The sequence below is a fragment of the Lycorma delicatula genome, chromosome 1, assembly GCF_047948215.1.
Source record: "Lycorma delicatula isolate Av1 chromosome 1, ASM4794821v1, whole genome shotgun sequence".
Taxonomy (NCBI): Eukaryota; Metazoa; Arthropoda; class Insecta; order Hemiptera; family Fulgoridae; genus Lycorma; species Lycorma delicatula.
The window spans coordinates 3259378-3284282 of NC_134455.1; the positions used below are offsets into that span (position 1 = coordinate 3259378).

At 31.4% G+C, this 24905-nt stretch overlaps 1 protein-coding gene across 4 annotated transcripts in view; it reads right to left on the minus strand.

Moving 5' to 3' along the window:
• Nucleotides 1-24905, minus strand: part of LOC142322279 (vacuolar protein sorting-associated protein 11 homolog) — a 106520-nt gene that overhangs the window by 73139 nt on the left and 8476 nt on the right. For all 4 annotated transcript variants that reach the window (XR_012755829.1, XR_012755836.1, XM_075361227.1 and 1 more), the window contains exons 4-6: nt 22619-22817; nt 18152-18318; nt 7626-7715 (exon numbers count right to left, since the gene is read on the minus strand). Coding sequence is in view for 2 of the 4 variants with exons in the window: in XM_075361227.1 (XP_075217342.1) it covers nt 7626-7715; nt 18152-18318; nt 22619-22817 (456 nt within the window). In the remaining 2 variants the exon portion in view is untranslated. The remainder of the gene's footprint in view (nt 1-7625; nt 7716-18151; nt 18319-22618; nt 22818-24905) is intronic.

The window sequence follows — 24905 nt, forward strand, 5'->3', positions numbered from 1 at the left end:
TGTTGCTTACCGTTTTAGTCATGTTTAGTGTTGTCTCCTTCAAATTAGTTCCCCTCTGATTGTACACACTTATTCCAGCGCTTCTGCCATTGATGGTAACATTTCTGGAACTCATCTTCTGTAATATCCTCCAAGACCCTCGTCACAGCTTTTTGGACATCTTGTGTTGTTTGAAAATGGTGTCCCTTGACCGCCATTTTGACTCTTGGAAATAGAAAAAAGTCGCACGGAGCGATATCTGGTGAATAAGGTGGCTGTGGTAGTACTCAAATTTGTTTTGAGGTTAAAATTGCTGTACTGACAGAGCAGTATGGAATGGCGCATTATTGTGATGCAGAATCCAATTAAAAGCAATGTTGGCACGGACATGAACAACTCGTTTACGAAGTCTTTCTAAAATTTCTTTGTAGAAATATTGGTTAACTGTTTGTCCAGGAGGCACCAACTCTTTATGAACAATTCCCTTGGAATCGAAGAAGCACACAAGCATGCATTTCACTTTTGATTTTGACATTCGAGCTTTTTTAGGTCTGGGTGATCCCTTAGAGCACCATCGCGAACTTTGGCGTTTTGTCTCTGGATCGTATTGAAAAAACCAACCTTCATCAAAAGTGATAACACGGCTCAACAAATCTGGATTGATTTCCGTTTGCTCTAACAGACCGGCTGCCACATTTTTCCGTGTTTCTCGCTGTTGTTGTGTGAGATTTTTGGGGACCATTTTTGCACAAATCTTTCTCATACCAAGATCTTCAGTTAATATTAGACGAGCCGTTTCTCGATTGATGTTGAGTTCTTCTGTAATCATTTTCACGGATAATCTTCGATCAGATCGTACGATTTCACAAACCCTGGTCAAGTTGACATCTGTCCGTGAGGTTGATGGTCGTCCACTGCGGTCTTCATCTTCAACATTCGTTCTGCCTTCACTAAAAATTTTATGCCACCAAAAAACTTGAGCTCTTGACATAACCTCCTCTCCAAAAGCCTTCTGAAGCTTACCGTAAGTTGTCGTCACGTTTTCACCCAATTTAACACAAAAAGAAATGGGATACCGTTGCGCAATATTTTGCGGTTTCATTTCTGTGACGAGAGACACAAACATGTGTTCACTTATTACAGCACAACTCACGACTGATCAGTCGCATCAATGTGCCGCTTGGACTAGAAGTAGCTTATAGACCAAGGTCAAAGATGGTGTGCCTACGCAAGCTGCAGGGTTGCCACATTTTGCAAAGAAAAATCAGTCTCATTACTTTATTGTCGCACCTCGTATATATTAAATGAACACAAATGAAAGTCTGATAAAACATTAAAAAACTGAACATTACAGAACATCACAAAATTTATCCTTCCCTTTTTTGCAAAAATATTTCTTTTCATGTAACTAATGTAATGTATCATGGACCATAAATACAATATTTCAAAATATCTTAACCCCAGTGCCACCTAGCGGGTCCAAGCTAACTCACAACTTACCAAAGTTTCATCATAATTGGATGAATGGTATAGAAAAGCATACAGGACAAACAAACAAACATTCATATTATAATAATATTTTATGAATATTTGTATTCATAAATGAATTCATTTATATTCCTTATAAGATAAGGAAAGCAGGGTTTAAAGTCAATAACAGATTACCTAATTGTTAAACAAACCTCAAGAATGGTTGTACAGTATAGTATAAGCATAGTGTGTAGTATAGTACCCTGGTTTTTATAAATTTTTCTATTCACTACATATACTTAGATCGGATATTTTGACGTAAGTGCCCTATGAATAATGTAGTAGATTCACAATGCTTCAGGGGCTCTGCTTTGAGTAAAAGCCTGCAATCCTCTGTAATAGCTGGACGTAGAACAAGCACCATTAGTTCAGACACATAACACAACAAAAGGACTTAGTCCATCCAGTCTGTTTTCAGATATAAAAGCTTGTAGAATCTCAAACACATGTTGAGCCTTCGAACTAACAATGTTACTTTTACAGAAGAAAAGCATTGTAGAAGTTTTCTGCAATGTTACTACCATCAATAGACCATAGATGGCGAATCAACTGACTATAATTATTATTAACATCTGAGACCTCATTCAGCTACAAGCCAAATTCCTTCCCTTTTAATTTTTTAATTAACTGCCCATTGAGGTCTTCTACCATGAGTTGTATTCTGTAGCTGATGGTGTTATTAGACAAAGGCATTTTTGAAAGTAGTTTCCTAGCAAACTCACCAATCATAATGTTCACCATATCTATAGCAGCTGGTAGAATGAAATTATATTTGGCTTCTAATATTCTGCGATTTTATTTGCTACCTTGTAAGATGCTAGCAAAGCATTGGTTAGTGTTGATACTTGCTTACAAAAACTACCCTTTTATTGATTCAACTCATTTAGCTTCTTGCTAAGGTAGTCTTTAATTTACTAATTATGCTGGGATGAATGGATTCTTCTCCTCTATGAATCATGAGACCTTGCTGTTGGTGAGGGGGCTTGAGTGGTCAGTGATACAGAATACCTGAACCAAAGGTGCAACCATATCGGAGAGGTATCTGTTGAGAGCCAGACTAAGGAATGATTCCTGAAAGAGGGCAGCAGCTCTTTCAGTAGTTGTTAGGGGCATGAGTCAGGACGACTTAAACGGCCGTATCAACATCACTCAGTCCTCTGAGTACTGCGTAGCTGAAAGCAATGGAAAACTACAGCTGCTTTTTTTCCAAGAAAATGTGGCTCTCTGCATTTTCATATAGCAATGATGGAGGTGCCTTCCTTGGTAAAATATTCTGGAGGTAAACTAGTCCCTCGTTCGGATCTCCGAGTGGGGACTACCTAAGGAAGGGGTCACCAGAAAATTAAAAAATAACATTCTACGAGTCAGAGCGTGGAATGTTAGAAGTTTAAAAAAGGTTGGTAGGCTAGAAAATTTAAAAAGGGAAATAGATAGGATAAATGTGGATGTAGTAGGAATTAGTGAGGTTCGGTGGGAAGAGGAAGGCGACTTTTAGTCAGGTGATTTTAGAATAATTAACTCAGCTTCAAATAATGGGCAGGCAGGAGTAGGTTTCATAATGAACAAGAAGATAAGGAAGAGAGTAGAGTATTTCAAAACGCATAGTGATAGAATCATTGTAAATAAGGATAAAATCAAAACCTAAACCGACAACGATTGTTAACATCTATATGCCTACAAGCACCCATGATGATGATGAGGTAGGTGTGTATACGAAGTAACTGATGAAGCAATTAAACACATAAAAGGAGATGAAAATTTAATAATAGTTGGAGATTGGAATGCAAGCATTGGAAAAGGTCAGAAAGGAAATATAGTGGGTGAATATGGACTGGGCAAAAGGAATGAAATAGGGGACCGACTTATAGAGTTTTGCACAGAGTATAATTTAGTAATTGCCAACACCCGTTTAAAAATCATAATAGAAGAATATACACTTGGAAAAAGCTAGGCGATACTTCAAGGTATCAGATAGATTATATCATGGTTAAACAAAGATTTAGAAATCAACTCGTCAACTGCAAAACATACCCAGGAGCAGACATTGACAGTGACCATAATTTAGGGATAATGAAATGTAAATTGGGGTTTAAAAACCTGAAGAAAAGATGTCAGATGAATCGGTGTAATTTAGAGAAGCTTGAGGAAGAAGAGGTAAAGAAGATTTTTGAGGAGGACATCACAAGAGGTCTAAGTAAAAAAGATAAGGTAGAAAATGAAGCAGAAGAGTGGGAGAATGTTAAAAAGAAAATCCTTACATCAGCAGAAGCAAACTTAGGCGGAATAAGAGAACTGGTAGAAAACCTTGGGTTTCAGACAATATATTGTAGCTGATGGATGAACGTAGAAAATAAAAGAATGCTAGTGATGAAGAAAGTAAAAGGAACTATCGACAACTAAGAAATACTATAAACAGGAAGTGCAAACTAGCGAAAGAAGAGTGGATTAAAGAAAAGTGTTCAGAACTGGAAAGAGAAATGATCATTGGTAAAATAGACGGAGCATACAGGAAAGTTAAGGAGAGTTTTATAGTACATAAATTAAAATCTAATAATGTGTTAAACAAAGATGGTAAACCAATTTATAATGGGAAAGAAAAGGTCAATAGGTGGGTGGAATATATTGAAGAGTTATATGAAGAAAATGAATTAGAAACCAGTGTTATAGAGGGAAAAAAGGAGATCAAAGAGGATGAAATGGGACAAACAATACTGAGATCTGAATTTAAGAGAGCATTAAAAGATTTGAATGGCAGAAAGGTTCCTGGAATAGACGGAATACCTGTAGAATTACTGCGCAGTGCAGGTGAAAAAGCGATTGGATAGATTATACAAACTGGTGTGTAATATTTATGAAAAAGGGGAAGTTCCGTCAGACTTCAAAAAAAGTGTTATAGTCATGATACCAAAGAAAGCAGGAGCAGATAAATGTGAAGAATACAGAACAATTAGTTTAACTAGTCATGCATCAAAAATCTTAACTAGAATTCTATACAGAAGAATTGAGAGGAAAGTTGAAAAAGTGTTAGGAGAAGACCAATTTGGTTTCAGGAAAAGTATAGGGACAAGGGAAGCAATTTTAGTCCTTAGATTAATAGTAGAAGGAAGATTAAAGAAAAACAAACCAACATACTTGGCATTTATAGACCTAGAAAAGGCATTCGATAACGTAGACTGGAATAAAATGTTCAGCATTTTAAAAAAATTAGGGTTCGAATACAGAGATAGAAGAACAATTGCTAATATTTACAGGAACCAAACAGCAACAGTAATAATTGAAGAACATAAGTAAGAAGCCATAATAAGAAAGGAAGTCCGATGAGGATGTTCCCTATCCCTGTTACTTTTTAATCTTTACATAGAACTAGCAGTTAATGATGATAAAGAACAATTTAGATTCGGAGTAACATTACAAGGTGAGAAGATAAAAATGCTACGATATGCTGATGATATAGTAATTCTAGCTGGGCGTAAAAAGGATTTAGAAGAAACAATGAATGGCATGATGAAGTACTACGCAAGAACTAGCGCATGAAAATAAACAAGAACAAAACAAAAGTAATGAAATCTAGTAGAAATAACAAAGATGGACCACTGAATGTGAAAATAGGAGGAGAAAAGATTATGGAGGTAGAAGAATTTTGTTATTTGTGAAGTAGAATTACTAAAGATGGACGAAGTAGTAGCGATATAAAAAGCCAAATAGCATAGCCAAAACAAGCTTCAGTCAGAAATATAATTTGTTTACATCAAAAATTAATTTAAATGTCAGGAAAAGATTTTTGAAAGTATATGTTTAGAGTGTCGCTTATATAACTTGGACGATCAGATTATCTGAGGATAAAAGATTAGAAGCTTTTGAAATGTGATGCTATAGGAGAATGTTAAAAATCAGATGGGTGGATAAAGTGACAAATGAAGAGGTGTGCGGCAAATAGATGAAGAAAGAAGCATTTGGAAAAATATAGTTAAAAGAAGAGACAGACTTATAGGCCACATACTAAGGCATCCTGGAATAGTCGCTTTAATATTGGAAGGACAGGTAGAAGGAATAATTGTGTAGGCAGGCCACGTTTGGAATATGTAAAACAAATTGTTAGGGATGTAGGATGTAGAGGGTATACTGAAATGAAACAACTAGCACTAGAGAGGGAATCTTGGAGAGCTGCATCAAACCAGTCAAATGACTGAAGACAAAAAAAAAGAAAGAATGGATTCTAAATGGTGTTTCAATTTAATTGATGCTTGCATTCAGATGCCAAAATTTTCATACACAAAACATGTAGTGACCACTTTTTGCCAGTGATTACATTTGAAATAAAGCCACAATCCAAATAGCTGTTATCATATTTTTGATTTTACACTTCACACTCTTGTCACTGGTTGATGATCTGCTCCCTTCATTTTCATTCTCACACTGCTTATTGCAGTTTAATAAAAACAAATTCATTTTTAAAAATGCATAAGAAAAAATATATTTCAAAAACTTCACTTGACTTTACCACAATATTCAACTAATCTCCAAAAACTAATTTAAAATTAAAACAAACCAACATTTATTTATATATGAACAAAAAGTACCTGAAAATTAGAGAAACCTACTAAAACAATCAAGGGACTACTATCGTATCATCTAGTAATCACTTACAGTTTGCTTTTGCAAACAATAACTAAGTGGTTTGTGTCAGCTTGGCTAGATGTTGCGTACAATTGAAAATAGAAATAAAATAAGGAAAATTGTATAATATTTCATGGTGCTCCTGTAAGGAAGTTGCAGCTTCTGGGAGTCAAGGCACACACTTTAGGAACAACTGCTGTAAGCTAATGCCTACCATATACCATAACTGAACAGTTCAGTCAAGCAACAAATTTCCAAAATAACTCTTTAGCGATGGCTTCCACTGTTCATTGAAAACTGTTATATTCCATTGTTATTCTCATTATTTATGCAAGATTTTGAAACTTTAGTTGCACTTTCACTTTTTTTTACATGCATGCGTTCTACTTCCTCTTGTTGTCTTCATACTATCACATTCCAGTCTCTCATTACTATCAAACTGTCAACTCCTTCTATACATTCAAAATAAATCTAATAAGAAGTAACAAAGATTTCAGTGTAGCAATCTTTTTTCAAATAATCTGATACCTGTAAGTATTGCAAATTAACTTAAAATAATTAGTGGAAGTTCAAAATGTACATAAAAATAAAAACTATCTGGATCTTTCAAGGAAACACTGAACTAGACAGTTTTGAAAATTAACATTCATCTAATAAATGGTTACAATTTTTTTTAATTAGTAAATTTTTTTGCTATTAAGTGTGTACATTACATTTTTTCTCAAATTATTTATTAAAAATAGTACTGGACATTATTTTAACAGTATTATATATCTTCCAGGATTAACTAAGATGATTTAAAAAAAAAAATTATACTTAAATTATAAAAACACTTAGTATTTTAAGAAGTGAGTATCATACAAAACACATTTTTAAAAAAGAACCACAATGGTACACTTAGTGAATGAAACTGAATCTTAACTAAGTAAATTATTAATTCTTAACAGCTAATATAACTGAACATTAAAATTTTAATCTAAACTGGCAAAACAAGATTAACCAAATTTTAAGTACATGTAAGATATTGATGAAGGAATACATTATTTCTGCAGATTCATTAACAGACAAACAAAATGTAAGAAAAAGTCCGGAAGTAAAATCAATTTCTTTCAAATGGGGATACAGAAATGAAATACATTATTACCCATGGCAGGAAAGATAATGTCTTTTGTATCAACAAGCAACAAGCAACTAGCAATCACATCAAACCTTAAAATTAAAACTTAATTTTAGAAATATAAGCAATAACAAGAGGCAAAATATGTAATCTCCAGCATTATATTTTTGTGATAGATACCTACAATGTCATACATAATTTATGGGTTTTATTAAGGTATTGTGGTTATAAGTTTAATAAAAATATTTCAATAACTACTAGCATACAAGTATAATTAAAAAAATATAAATCTGCTTATCCTTCATTGGCATGCTGATTGGAAAAACTTTACTTTTATCTACATATATAATGTACAAATAATATTCAATTTAATATAACTTACATCATTTCTACATATCATGAAATGACTATCTTTCACAGAATCCATTAAAACTGAACAATGAGGTGAACAACCAACGCTATCAAGAATTGTCTACAAAAAAAAAAGTAAATTAAATTCACATTACATTTATTGTAATTACATCAATAAAATTAAAAAATTTGCAATTTTAGAATTGACAAAATGGCATCACTGTTACAAATACAATTCAATTTTTTACACTAAGCTTATAGTACACAAAGTTTTATAAGGAGATCTAACAGAAAGTTTCATTGTTTATTTAAATAAACTAATTTTGTTTATGCAAGCTAAGTTAGAAACAAACAATTTCTCAAATCATTTATAAAAATTTTACTTAATATTTAAAACTAGATGATTGTTATTATTTTGATTGTTAAACATAAACAATCATAATTAGAAGACTGTTAGATATTACACGTGTGTGTGTGTGTGTGTGTATATAAATGAAAAATAAATAATAATAATAATAATGAGGGTCTATCAATAATTAAAGATACAAATTGTTTTGGAGCTGGAATGATTTATTCTATTAATGTTACTTTTTTTCAGCTTCATAATCTCAGCAACATTGATACATTTATCCTGTCTCTGAATCAGCTTACTTATGCCTACTCCAAAGAAATCTTTGCTTTGATGTTGGAACCAATTCAGCACATTTTCTTTACGTTATCATTGTTATTAAACTTCTTACTATATAATGCCTCCTTGAGTGGACAAAACAAATAGAAATCTGATGGAGCTGAGTCAGAACTGTATGGAAAGTGAAGTAATACTTTGCAATGCAATTTGTTTAAGTAACTCAGCCACTGAGGCCAGAGGTTATTGTGAAGCAAAATAATAATACCTTTGCATCGAGATCCAAGGGAGTTTCAATTCCAGTGCTTGAAACTTACATGAACACTTTCATCCAAGAAGACTAACAGATTACAATTACATTGAGACTACAGATTGTTTACAATGAGTGTTCATGTGAGTTTCAAACACAGGAATTGAAACTTCAATTGAATGTCCAGTATGTGGTCGTCATTCATTGAAGTTAGACTGTCTTTAAACTTTTCTTCTCACCTATAAACATTTCTGAGATTCATACAACTTTGTCCATAACATTTGGTTATAAGAGAACAAATGCTAACTGAACAAAAGCTGGAGAACAAAAGCAAAAACTGGATCATTGCTTGCTGTTCAAATAATTTGCAAACAGGTCTTGCAATTGTAAAATGATATTTTTTAAGGCTATAAATAAACTAATTTTACTCAATCAGCTTATCAAACATCATCACAGGGTTACCAGCTTATTGTTCTGAAAGTGTCATAATCTTCTTATTAACTGTTTTGCCTCCTTAGTTACTTGTGTCTTTAATTATTGAATCACACTCTTAATAATGAAAAATATTAATTACACTGTGTAAAATGATAAAAATTATTTTTATTTCTTACTGTTATTCTAAAAATACTATTAAAATTTTCATTTCATTAGAGGGCTTTCATTTTATCACAGTCAGAAATAGTAAAATGAATTTATTTTGTCAAACAGTTACAGTTATGAAACACGCTGTAGTGAGAAGACTGACTCTCATGGGATATACATATGTCTAAGAGGAATGCGCTGACAATGTACAAGAGTTCAACAGTTGCATACATAGATTAGAGTCAGTTCATGATGAGAAGCAAGCAGATTTGAAATTTTACACAATTGGCTAGTAATAAATTCATCTCTTTTTTGACTACTACTCACAGTTTTGAAATCCCTGTTTATTAATCACTTAATATTTTTTTATTATTTCTTGTTCTTTCGTCTATTTATTTATTTTTTTATGTATAATATATCCTTACTAAGCCGCTTTTTTTCAACATTTTTAAAAACGCCCTTTTCTTTCCATCCTATTTTAGTCTATAAAATAATTCCTTGAGCTCAAGGAATAAATAATAATTCCTTAAGCTTAATAATAATAATTAATTCCTTGAGCACTAGAGGGCTCAAACCTTAATTGTATTACGAGGGACCTTAATTGTATTACATTGGATTCTGTCCAACCATCAAAAACATTAATATCCTGAATTATAACTTCTTACAAAATTAATTACCCTGAAGACAAAGTCAGACAATTGCATTCCAGGGAGTCTGACAGTATGAAGCTAAAAGGTGAATTGGAGCATTCCAAGAACTTTTACAAATATAAAAATAAAAAAAAGTATTTTTTTGGAACATAATATTAACTCTTTACTCAAAGTCAGAAAACTTAACCACAGAACTACACATGCTAAATATCTCCATACTTGCACTTCAAGAACCCAGATTCTTAGATGAAGACACTTTTGAATCTGACACAGCTTCAGAATTTTTAAGAGAAAAGTTGGCAAAAGCACAATGAAAAACATTTCACATCTTGGAACACCTTTTATGGTCAACAAAAAAATTTAGACTCGGTCATTGACTTCAAAAGTATAAATGCAAGATTATCACTTCTGACCATCAAACCATTAAATAAAAGATACACAAAGAAAATCTGACAAAGAATTCTGGGAAGAAATCTTCAAAATCCCAGTAAATCAAGTGAAAATTTTGCTAGGAGATTTCAATGCTCAACTTTGCTCTGAAAGAAAATTTTTGGTATTAATGTAGTAGGCAATCTACCACTGTAGTTAGGTAGTTCTTAGATGGAACCACTGAAACGCTATATTGAAATAAGAAATTAAATAAATAAAATTATAAATATAATCTAACCAAATTAACCTAAGCTCGCTTTGCTCACTTACTTTGACTAGCAAGTGAAGGTTAGCGAGCGAAGTAAGTGTGGGTTAAGTTTGGTTAATTACATTCATAATTTTATTTACTTATTTTCTTATTTAAATGTATCATTTCAGTGGCGCCATCTAAGAACTAACTAACTACAGAGGTAAATCGACTACTACTACATTAATACCAAATTTTCTAACATAATTGGTAAACATCCAGCTCACACAAGAACAAACAAGCATGGTGAAAGATTAGTCAAACTCTGTGAACACCTAAATTTCAAAATCATGTCAACAAATTTTAACTTATCATGTAACCATCTCTCAAAACTGCCACAAAGAAATTCAAAATGACAAGGTCAGGAAAGACATAAATGTAACCTCAGATCTCTCCTAAATCAAGATGAATTTCATACTAATGTCAAAATCCCCAAAACTAATAACAAACACTTTTAAATGAAAAGATGAGAATTTCAAAATAAACTAAATACATATAAAAATTGGAATGAAGTCACTCAAAATTTAATTAAACCTGCCCAAGAAATTGCACCATTAAACTTTCACAAAACAACCTGGTGGTAATGCATCTGGAAATGCAATTAAAAAGGCTTCTAGCCTGGAAAAAATGGAATAACAAAACTCAAGAAAATCTAGATTAAGCCCAAAAATTATGAAAAAATAACACACCAAACACTAAGGAAAATTAGAAGAAAACTCATGAATTAACAAATAACAGAAATGGACGAAAACTTCAAGACTATTTTACAGAACATTTAAGAATAAACTCAATGGTTACTCATCTCCAAGTTTTAACTTTAAAACAGAAAATGGCATACTAGCCTTGAACAACAAGGAAAATTGTGAGATCCTGGTTGAATATTTTGAAAAGTTATTAAACTGTGAAAACCCCCAAAGAAAAACTGAACTTAAGCTTCACAACACAGAATCCTTACTTTAATTCACCAGACAAGTAAGACATTAAAAATGTGATCAGGTTGCTCAAAAACAATAAAACATCAGGTGAGGATGGTAAAATCACAGAATTATGGAATCTTGCAGATAAGAAATTCCCAACAGAAATAATCAAACTCTTCCAGAAAATTTGGATAGAAGAAAAGATTCCAGATGATTGGCTTGTCGTATTAATTAATCCATTATATAAAAAAGGCTAAAAAACTGAAGTTAATAACGATAGAGGAATCTCACTATTACCTGTCACATATAAAATATTCTCCAAACTACTTCTTAAGAGACCTGAACCGCACATCAACTCAAAGTTTGATGAATATCAAGGTAGATGCAGAAGAAATAGATCTTGTACAGAACAAATTCTAAGCCTAAAAATGATATTAAAATATTACAACACAAGGCCAAAAGACATCTTTTTTTATTCAATGATTTTCAAAAGGCTTACAATTCAGTAGATACAGAAACCATATTTGACACATTAAAAGAATACAAATTTGAGCAAAAAATCATACATTTAATTAAACTCGCTTTAACCTACATTAAATCTAAAGTCAAGTTTCTAGGTGAAGTCAGGAAATCACTCCAAATAAAAACAGGACTAAGACAAAGTGAAGGTCTTTTACCAATGCTTTTCAACTTGGTTTTACATAAAGTCAGGAGACATTCTGGGAAAATAATGATTCAAGTTCAAAAACAGGAACAAAGAATCAGAATGTCAAGATTAAATGTCTAGTTTTTTGGGATTACTTTGCACTCTTTGCAGAATCAGAACAAGAAGTAATCAACCGATTACTGAAAGAAGTAGCTGAAGAAAAACAGGCTTGCAGATCTCCTTTACAAAGACAGAAATGATGACAAGTGCCAGTATATAAACCAAAAAGATAATAGAAATAAAGTATGACAAAATTAAGATCACGGGTCATTTTAAATATCTTTGAGAAAAAATTAGTAGAAATAGAACAGATAGACTGACACAAATTAGAACTAAACTTTCTGCACTTTCTAAAATATCTGCTACAAAAAAAAACACCTTCATTAAATGTAAAATTGAGAAAAACATTATTGTGCAGCTGCAAGACCAGTAATATTGTACGGTGTGGAAACTACAAATATAACTGGAGTAGAAAATCTACTTAAAGATGGAAAGAAGAATTTTAAGAAGGATTTATGGCCCAAGAAAGCCACAGACTGAGATCTGTCAGTATTTTATCATCAATATATGATAAAAATGAAGACCTGCAAGTAACAATATGAAAATGACAACTAAAATTCTATGGACACATGATCTGAATAAACCAACCAAGGCTAAATAAACAGATCTTCGATAAATTCTGGAATTATAAAGGTCAAGATGAGTATGTTCAACATATGAAAAAAGAGCTGAAAAAGTTCAACAATTCAGAAAATGGCTGTCTAGGTTGACAGAAAGAAAATGTTTGAATTAAAGGTTTCTGTAGGTGAAAAGAAAAGCTCAACAGAGAAGAATGGACTGAAGCTAGAAGAGCTAAACAGTTCAAAAGAATGAACAACTTCTGGAAGAAAAAGAAAAACTATATGAGCTGATATTTGCATGGTCCTTGAACACCTATCTGAGAGAAAAAAATACAAAATGTAACAAATATACGTAAGTTAAGTTAAAAAATTTACAAACCATCTACTTTCAACAGTGCTTAATTTTTTTTTGTCTTCAGTCATTTGACTGGTTTGATGCAGCTCTCCAAGATTCCCTATCTAGTGCTAGTCGTTTCATTTCAGTATACCCTCTACATCCTACATCCCTAACAATTTGTTTTACATATTCCAAACGTGGCCTGCCTACACAATTTTTTCCTTCTACCTGTCCTTCAAATATTAAAGCGACTATTCCAGGATGTCTTAGTATGTGGCCTATAAGTCTGTCTCTTCTTTTAACTATATTTTTCCAAATGCTTCTTTCTTCATCTATTTGCCGCACACCTCTTCATTTGTCACTTTATCCACCCATCTGATTTTTAACATTCTCCTATAGCACCACATTTCAAAAGCTTCTAATCTTTTATCCTCAGATAATCTGATCGTCCAAGTTTCACTTCCATATAAAGCGACACTCCAAACATATACTTTCAAAAATCTTTTCCTGACATTTAAATTAATTTTTGATATAAATAAATTATATTTCTGACTGAAGGCTTGTTTTGGCTGTGCTATTTGGCTTTTTATATCGCTCCTACTTCGTCCATCTTTAGTAATTCTACTTCACAAATAACAAAATTCTTCTACCTCCATAATCTTTTCTCCTCCTATTTTCACATTCAGTGGTCCATCTTTGTTATTTCTACTAGATTTCATTACTTTTGTTTTGTTCTTGTTTATTTTCATTTATCTGCTCCTGCTTTCTTTGGTATCATGACTTTAACACTTTTTTTGAAGTCTGACGGAACTTCCCCTTTTTCATAAATATTACACACCAGTTTTTTAATCTATCAATCGCTTCTTCACCTGCACTGCGCAGTAATTCTACAGGTATTCCGTCTATTCCAGGAACCTTTCTGCCATTCAAATCTTTTAATGCTCTCTTAAATTCAGATCTCAGTATTGTTTGTCCCATTTCATCCTCTTCAACTTCCTCTTCTTCCTCTATAACACCATTTTCTAATTCATTTCCTCCGTATAACTCTTCAATATATTCCACCCACCTATCGACTTTACCTTTCATATTATAAATCGGTGTATCATCTTTATTTAATACATTATTGGATTTTAATTTATGTACCCCAAAATTTTCCCTAACTTTCCTGTATGTTCTGTCTATTTTACCAATGTTCATTTCTCTTTCCCCTTCTGAACACTTTTCTTTAATCCACTCTTCTTTCGCTAGTTTGCACTTCCTGTTTATAGCATTTCTTAGTTGTTGATAGTTCCTTTTGCTTTCTTCATCACTAGCATTCTTATATTTTCTACTTTCATCCATCAGCTACAATATATCGTCTGTAACCCAAGGTTTTCTACCACTTCTCTTTGTTCCCCCTATGGCCTATCAATGTCTGCTCCAGGGTAAGTTTTGCAGTCGACGAGTTGATTTCTAAATCTTTGTTTAACCACGATATAATCTATCTGATACCTTGAAGTATCGCCTAGCTTTTTCCAAGTGTATATTCTTCTATTATGATTTTTAAACTGGGTGTTGGCAATTACTAAATTATACTTCGTGCAAAAATTTATAAGTCGGTCCCCTCTTTCATTCCTTTTGCCCACCCCGTATTCAGCCACAATATTTCCTTCCTTGCCTTTTCCAATGCTTGCATTCCAATCTCCAACTATTATTAAATTTTCATCTCCTTTTATGTGTTTAATTGCTTCATCAGTTACTTCGTATACACACTCTACCTCATCATCATCATGGGTGCTTGAAGTCATATAGATGTTAACAATCGTTGTCGGTTTAGGTTTTGATTTTATCCTTATTTACAATGATTCTATCGCTATGCATTTTGAAATACTCTACTCTCTTCCTTATCTTCTTGTTCATTATGAAACCTACTCCTGCCTGCCCATTATTTGAAGCTGCGTTAATTATTTTAAAATCACCTGACCAAAAGTCCTTTTCCTCAAATTTGTGAAACACCCACAGCTTAAAAATTAAGAGAACTTAATTAACTAATAAATTAAAAAAAGTAAATATATAAGATATATAATAATAAATTTATTCTTAAGAAATAAATAATTGAATAATAAACAACATGCGCCGTAATAAGAAAGGGAGTCCGACAAGGATGTTCCCTATCTCCGTTACTTTTTAATCTTTAAATGGAACTACCAGTTAATGACGTTAAAGAACAATTTAGATTCGGAGTAACAGTACAAGGTGAAAAGATAAAGATGCTACGATTTACTGATGATATAGTAATTCTAGCCGAGAGTAAAAAGGATTTAGAAGAAACAATGAACGGCATAGATGAAGTCCTAAGCAAGAATTATCGCATGAAAATAAACAAGAACGAAACACAAGTAATGAAATGTAGTAGAAATAACAAAGATGGACCGCTAAATGTGAAAATAGGAGGAGAAAAGATTATGGAGGTAGAAGAATTTTGTTATTTGGGAAGTAAAATTACTAAAGATGGACGAAGCAGGAGCGATATAAAATGCTGAATAGCACAAGCTAAACGAGCCTTCAGTAAGAAATATAATTTGTTTACATCAAAAATTAATTTAAATGTCAGGAAAACATTTTTGAAAGTATATGTTTGGAGTGTCACTTTATATGGAAGTGAAACTTGGACAATCGGAGTATCTGAGAAGAAAAGATTAGAAGCTTTTGAAATGTGGTGCTATAGGAGAATGTTAAAAATCAAATGGGTGGATAAAGTGACAAATGAATAGGTATTGCGGCAAATAGATGAAGAAAGAAGCATTTGGAAAAATATAGTTAAAAGAAGAGACAGACTTATAGGCCACATACTAAGGCATCCTGGAATAGTCGCTTTAATATTGGAAGGACAGGTAGAAGTGAAAAATTGTGTAGGCAGGCCACGTTTGGAGTATGTAAAACAAATTGTTGGGGATGTAGGATGTAGAGGGTATACTGAAATGAAACGACTAGCACTAGATAGGGAATCTTGGAGAGCTCCATCAAACCAGTCAAATGACTGAAGACAAAAAAAAAAAAAAAAATAACATGCAATTATTTTAGTAAACCGAATCTTAAAATAAAAGCTTGACCATGGTTTTTTTTTTTTTTTAATAATTTTGTATTTTTAAATAATCATATAAATATATAGTTATTTTCCTTAGGTTTATTGAATTGTAAAAATTATATCATTACATAACATTATTTTAAATTAAATAGGAACTTACATTAGTTCATTATTAAATAATTATCTAATTTAAATTAAGTTTGATTTTATTATAATTATTTTATTGATGAATTTAATTAAATATTTTTTTTTTTATATGATTATCTTTACAAAAACTATTTTACATTAAAATAAAAACTTAATTATTTTATTTTTAGTTTTATTAAGCAAAATTGCTTAATAAATAAATTAAATAGATTCAAAATAAGATGCTTAATAAATTTTGAAATATGTAAAAATTTGATCAAACAAATAATTACAAGATATTGAAGATTAAAAAATTAAGATGGCAGCCATTTTGAATTTGTTTATTTTGTAGAATAAGACACTAGTCTTAGATTTGCCAAATTTAATTAAAGTGGTTTACTCATCCCTGAGAAATAATTCTTTTGTTGAAAAACACAGAATGGCATCCAGAAGGAAAACAAAGCAAAATATGTTGATATGAACCTTTTTACTCATTTTGGTGTCCTGAATCTGAAGTACTGGATGTATAGAGTATTCTGGGATGTATTCGAGGAATATGTCCTGGAATAACCCGTGTATATATATATATATATATATATATATACATACACGGGTTGTATATACAGTTTGGATTTAATTAGTTTTAGCCGCTACACTAACTATATATATATAGTCAAAACTGAAAAAAGAACAAAAATATCTTTCAAACATCTTGTATGAATGTATGGTGGAGACCAAAATCTAATGGTTGTAGGTGACCAAACTCAAGACATGTCATTCATAGAAATGGCAATGTCATTCCAACAATAATAAGTTGTTCCCTGCTACCTTCTTCACATAGCTGAATAACTGTTGCCAAGTCCTCAGAAGCCAAAGCAACTCCAAAAGTGTCACTTGTTTTTCAGAAAATTTACATATTATCACAGCTATAGAAAGTGCCAAGAGAGATAACATAAAGCAACAAATCAACACACACTTTTATGTGGAAAATAACAGATAATACACTCTTGCTTCCACTCTATAGAAAAATGTTATATAAGGATTAAAAAATATACAAATCGCACAGGCATTTGTACTTGAAAAATCAAGTACAAATTATGGCATAAGAGGCCACCATTCATGTTCTACACTGAATTTATTTAACACAAAAAAGTTCAATGAGATCCACTGCCAGAATACTGACCAGTGTAGTAACTAAATTTAATTAAATCCAACCTGTCATAAAACATTCAGTATAATATGTGGCATCAACAACTGAATTCCCCTTATTTCATTTACATTTATTTTCATCATGCTAATAATCTCTGAATCATTTCAAGAATTACCTTACATAAGAATACACAATGTTTAATTTCCTCAAGATCATAAGGTATTCTTACATAGTTTCATAATTTACCACATTAGCTTAATATGTCAGTTTACTTAACATGTACATATACTAATACATTTTATTTCAATCTAAGAAAATGTTTTTAGCTTTTTAATTCCTTTTATATGCAAGTTCAGCAGTCTTATTAACATCTATGTAAAGTCAGTTTATGTGGATGACAATGTGCACATGTCGCATTTGTGCGTGGATTTATATGTTGATTGTGTTATGACTTTGTGTGTTTATGTATAAGTTTATTTTTCATTTTTCATTTTATCTTGATATGATGACGACCTCCAGTGAATGATTTTCTGAGAATGGAACAGAGTTCCAAAAGATGTTAAAAGTAAGTGGATACAATTTTGTTATGATTAGATTACATTAAGATCTTCGTTAATCGATTTCTATTGTAAAATACATCTTCTTTCCATCAAAATGTTTCAAAAAAGTGCCATCCTAATATTTTATTGAATAGATCTGTCTATTAAGAAATATTATGTATCATAAGAAATTGGTAAAGTTCAGTATACACTGTGTGCTAAAAAAATATATGTTATTTTAGGAACTGTTAAATTTATGTAAAGCAAAAATAATAACTACAAATAATATACTTTACAAAAAGTTAAAATTACCTTTACTTCTCTATCTTTATGTGTGACATCATAGAATTCTACACTAATCAATGTTACTACAAACAAATAAGTGCACTTATCGGTCACTCGAAATGCTAATCCTGTTATTGACTGTTTTCCTTCTTGAAGAAGTTTCTGTTTACTTGTTCTTTCTCTTCTTATATCACCTGTAAGATTTTGAAAAGATCTAACAATTTTACAAAAATTGTTGATAACATTCAGTTAATTAACTCTGTACATGAGTAACTTACTTCATACAAAACTCACAGAGACAATTTACTGTGTATGAGACTATAAATAAACAGATGTGCATGTGTGAGGTCCTTCCAAAAAGTTACCAACCACAGACTGGGAAAAACATCTTACCTATTGGCTTATAATATTAATCTCCAAGTAGCACCCTTGTGACTTTGCATACTTAACACAGTAGTTCTTCCATTGCTGGAATCATTTCTGGGGAATTCCTCTTTTGGTATAATTATCAACTACACTGTTGTAATCTTCTTTATGTGGTTTCGGCTCTCAAATCAATTCATCTTGAAAAAACAACCAGAAATTACAATTCTTCATGTCTGAAGAATAAGAAACAAGGTGAGCCTGGAGAATTCTGCCCTTGGGCAAAAATCATGGATCAGATATAAAGAATGGACATGAACATTGTCATGATGAATAAGTCAGTTGAGTAACTTCCACATTATCTAGTGATTTATGTTGAATTATGACAAAAAGATGGCAGGAAACCTCTTAGTAATGCTGTATATCATCGGTTATCATCAGTTTTTATCTTTTTTTAACTTTTTTGCTTATAATGTTATAATAAACTGAAATTACTCCAGCTTATAAGGAAATTGTAAATCAATTACCTACAGAAACAGAAGATACTGATTATTAACCTGTATAGAAAATGTAATGAAAAAGCAGCAATCTAAAAAAAAACATCAGACTAACTCATTCATTTTTATAATAAATTACTTGCTATTTTGATCTTCCATTTCAATTTCAGAAAAATTATTATCACCTTCTACATTGCTATTTACTGTACAGTCAAACTTTCTGAAATCATTATTGACATTAGGATAAAGGATTCAATGATGTCTTCAATCAATACCTTGTTGTTCTGTAATTTTCTTTTACAATTTTTATGTGACTGCAATTTCTTTGCCACATCATTTTTCATTTTTTTTTTTAATATTTTGTACTCGCACAGATGCATGGCATCTTCCAGATTAAATGTCACATTGCGAAATGCTATCTAGTTCTTCAGTTCGGTCCAAATTAGTTTAATTAAACATGTGGGATTCTATTCATTTTAAATGTTAATAAATGTGCTGCATCAAATGGAATTAATACAAAGGATTAAGAATTTCTTTAATAATTTCACTTATGATCTCATTTTTTGTGACCAGCACTCCAAGTATTCCTTCTTTTGCATTCTATAATATTGTTGTAGTTCCAAAAATTCTTTTTCTATGTCATAAATGTTCATTTTAAGCGAATTATTTTTCTGTATTTTTATACGTTTTTCTTTATGTAGCCCTATATGCACTGAATAATCATCTATCAATACACAAAAAACATCTTAGCAATTCTTTGAAGTTCAACCACACTATCACTAATTCTATTTATTTTATTTCTAATTACTTTCATTTCTTAAGTAATATCAGTTTTAATTTCGCTGTTTAACTTTTTAATCACTTCTAACTTGAATTTTCCAGATATTTTATCCATATTTGCAACAGAACAATTTTTATTAATTTTCTTAAAGGAAATTAATAGGTTCCACTAATGAATCGCATAATTTGATTGTTTAAAAAAATTATTTTCATTTATACTGACACACAAAAGAAAAAAAAAACAAACACAAAAAAAAGTAATATTTTTTGACTCAAATAATTTATCACAACTACAATGATATTTAACATGATTATCAAACAAAACAAAATAGGCTTTGTGACTAAATATACTGCCCAATGTTATTTTACACCCCAGTCATGCAAGATACATAAAAGGTTGTGTATCAGTATTTCAATTCCACTACTGAGGTTCATATTGTTTTTTTGCCACAAAATTGAAACCATACAGTTTATCACAGAGACTGGGTGTATAAGGAACATCATTGCTCTCAAATAAATCAATTGCATCTGATTCTCGTACCTCAAGTGATGAGAACCTAACATGGTAAATATACATGTAGAGATTGAATAACAATGTGTTTTTTGTTGTGATTTATTTTAAGTATTTATAACATGTATATTTTTTCATGTAACCATTGTAATCGTCTTGGCAGTACACATGGTTCATTGTTTCATCTTGAGGCAAGAATTCAAAATGCACAATTCCATTAAAACAGAGAGCATCACATTGGATTGAGACTAACATGATTTTGTGGGGTTGGAGAATCTTTGCCAATCCATTGTGATAATTGAACTTTTGTCTCAGTGCCATAGCCATAAACCCAGCTTCTGTCTCCTACCCCTTCCTATTATGATCCTATTCTTCCTTTTATAATGATCTTTTCTTTTATTCTATATTATGATCCTATTCTTCCTTATGATCTTCATTATGATCCTTTGCATGAATGTTTCATAGTCATCGGCTTGTTCAAGAAGTGAGCCAACAAATGTCCACTCAATGTTCTTTCTGCTGTTTGGTCATCAAATGAGAAACAAACTTTGCTGCAACTCGATGCTAGATGCATGTTCAATTCTTCAGTCAAAATATCATGGCATGATCCAACTGAGACGCTAACCTCTTCTGCAAGTTCTCTGACAGTCAATCAGCGATTTGCATACACCAGACCATTGATTTTCTGAACATGGGTGTCATCAGTTGAAGTCAAAGGATTCCTGATCGAGGATCATCCTCAATTGACTGATGACCACTTTTAAATCGTGAAAATCATTTGTAACATTGCATATGATCCAAAGCACATCTCCATAAGCTTGTTTCAAACACTGAAACGTTTCTGTGAAAGTTTTCCCCAGTTTCAAGCAAATCTTATTTTAGAATTGTTGCTCCCAAAAATTGCTACAACACATTGCAGTCAAATACCAACAACATGAAAATTGAACGAGATAGCAACGATCCAAGATCATGTGATTACAAAGAAAGTTATGCAGAACACAATATTACCAACTGCATGTCACTAAATATCTCCATTGGTGATAATTAAAAAATTATTTTCTGACCAGACTTCGTATCTTTATGTCATTCTATTAAAAAAAAAAAAAAAAAAAAATATGCTTGTGGGGGAAAATAAATTCTTGCTGTAACCTAAAATAAAATATCTGGCAGTAAGAATAAACAAAAAAATAGTTACAATAACAACAAAAACTACTTGTAATTGTGTAAGGTTTTTTTTTATAAATAAATGAAATTCAAGTAAAATCATATTATTATAATGTCATTTGAAACAACTATAAATGGGATCACATTAGAATTACACTAATGTTATGAAATTTTACTCCATTCAGAAAACATAACTAGTAAAGTGATAAATGTATCAGATATGTTTATTACTTCTTTTTTTTTTACCTTTAAAACAATAACAATTTATTACTCTACCATTCCGTTTGATTACAAAAACATTGAGAAATACAAGACACATTCTATTTTATTAGATAATTAAATTAACTACTAATCAGTATACAAAATTTGTATTCTCAATTAACGTATAAGAAGATCTGTAGGTGGTTATTTTAACGTTATTATATAATATATATTATATCATTAACATTATTCAACATATGATTGATTATATTTAATAAAATTATTCTATCTTCCTTAATCCTTGAACAGTATTGGAGAAACGTGGGACTACCATCAAACCGTCCTATATGATGAGTTCTTGAATTACAGAACTGATGGATAGTTATGAATTTAACAATGCTTAATATAATGAGGAACAAGGTTTACAATTGAATGTTACATTTTTGTTGCCTACGCTGCTAGTGGGTTATTAGTCCCAATAAACTTACTAGAGCAAGAATGCTAGTTGGAGAGGGGTTTAAATATTCTTTCAAGTAACTAATGATACAAAACCCAGTTTGGGAATATTTTTTACATGAGAAATGTTCCATTTCTCAATTTACTAATGTCTAATTAATTTATTTACTATGAACTATTTCTATATTTAACATGAGAAACATGCCATTTATGCAGAAGTAAGAACTTTCCGTAAGAAAAATTGAAATGCTACCACCCCAAGGTTGAATGTTGAGTGGTATTGTACTGACATTCACATCAATTTAAATTTACTTTTAAAATGGTGTTAGATATAACATCCAGTTTGTTTGAAAACTCACACACTCAGTACTGATTCGAAGAAGTTTTTGCCAAGAGAAATTTCACAGACCTATTTATATAAGAAAAAGCTTGTAATAAACTAGATAATAGTAATGTAAATAAATGTATATAGCAATTACTGATAAAAGGAATTAGTAAAAATAATAATAATAATAACAATACCTCTGTATAATAAAATGGAGCCATCAAGAAACCCAACAGCCATAAAAGTTAATGAGTTATTAATACTTAAACAAGATGCTGAAATGGCGCGGTTTGGTAATGATGCACGTGAAATGCGCACACAAAGGGGATGACCCTGTCTATCTTCTTTATCAACATTCCACACTTTAATTAATGGATTAATGCCCACTTCATCCTCCTAAAATCAGTTTATAAATTTAAGGAAAATTAAATACAAATAACATAATTTTACAATAAAAAAGTAGTCACTGGTGAATTTTTTAAATCAAAATCAATAGTAGCCTTTAACTACAGTAATCACAAAATAAAAAGCTTGTCTTTAAAAAGTTATTTCTTATGAACAACTTGGTGAAAATATTGAGTTTTATGCTAAATCAAACTTTTCTCTTTTCTGTGTTACTCTTGAGAGTTTCAATTACTTAACGAAAACCTTTTGGAATTACTGCTAATTATGCATGGAAAAGTAGTCCATTTTTCATCTGTTTCTAAGGCAGTGCAATTTCATCATTTCAAAATTTTGTTCATAGACTGATTATACAAAAAGAACTTGTGTTGAATATGCTACAAATTAAGTATATTTAAAAACAGAGTTTTTTAACCATGATATAACAATCTGAATTTAATTTGGGGGAGTTTAATATGATAACCACTTGAAAAATTTTACTATTTTCATTTTTTTCTAATTATGTATTTCAAGAATAACGTTGTGATAATTAATATAATTCAATAAATGATTTATTAATACTTTTAAGGTTAATAAAAATAGAAAACAAAAAAGAGCTGTGAAGGATAGTAGAATTTCAATTAAAATGGGTAGGAATGTATGCTGATTATTAGAGAAGAGTCATTTCACATAATGCATAAGTGAAAAATGCAGTTGGAATTATACTTGTTATAACTGTTGGAATTATACAGCTGTTTCATTATGAACACTGTGAGGAGTTTCTTACACTGAAAGCCAAGGTTGGGACAGTTTATGTGATCAATATGCACGCGCGCACAAATATGATTTAAAATTTATGAATACCTGTGCTTTTCATGAGGGCAAGTCAAAAACTAAAGTGAAATTCAAAAAAAATCAATGTATTTATTTGTACTTACATAAATGATACATGCACTATTTTTCAACATAATTGCCCCTCTACTACTATACACTTGTCCATCTTTTAACGAGCTTTTGAATTCCTTCCTGGAAGAAAGTTTTCGGTATGATGTGCAGAAAATTTTTCACCACTTCTAAGGTCTCTTCATCGATAATAATCCTCATAACTCTTATTTTAATAGGCTAAAAAGATGAAAATCGCTTAGAGCCAGGTCTGGACTGTATGGAGAATGGTCCAGCAGCTCAGAACTGAGATCAAGAAGGCAAAGGACTACTTTTTGTGGCCATATGAGGTCAAATGTTATCCTGAAGAAAAATCACACCTTCAGAAAGTTTACCACCTCTTTTGGATTTGGTTTTTTTCTTCAGTAAACCCAGCAGCTCACAGTAGTTGTGACTGTTTACTGATTGACCTTTAGGTGTAAAGTAAACTAAAAGTGAACCTTCCATATCCCATTATCATCACCTTTGATGAGTTTTGAGCTTTTTGCTGTGGGAGATGAAGGATATTTCCACACTAAACTTTGCTGTTTACTCTTGGGTTCAAAATGATGGACTCATGTCTAATCAACGGTTATTATTCACTTAAGAAATAAGTCTCCTTCATCTTTGTAATGTTTCAAAAGCTTATGGGAAGTTTTCAAACAATTCTCTTTATGGATGCTGGTCAATTGGCATGGAACCCAGTAAGCACAGACTTTTTGAAAGTTTAAAGAATCATGGATGACTGAAAATGCTGAGCTTATATATTTAACTCACTTGCAGTGTCATCAACTGTAATTTGTCGATTACTGAGAATCGTTTACTTAACCACTTCAATATTGTTATTAGTCTTGCCGCTGTTCATCATAGAGAGAAATCATACCCTTTTTAAAGCGATCAATCCATTCTTAGATCTTGCTTCCACTCAAATAACTCTCTCCATACTGCTGCTGAATTTAACAAATAAACTCTGCTGGTTTCACCCCTTCTAAACTGTGAGCGATGATCACTGCTCGCATTTCTTCCTTGGTGCAATCAGACAAAGGAGCACTCGTTTTAAACAAACACAATCACAAATAGCTAATAATGAAACAATACTTTCAATGAACAGCTGATAGAGACTATGAGTTGTAGCAGAACAATCATTGCTGCCAAACATGTGATTGGGATGGAAATGAAAAT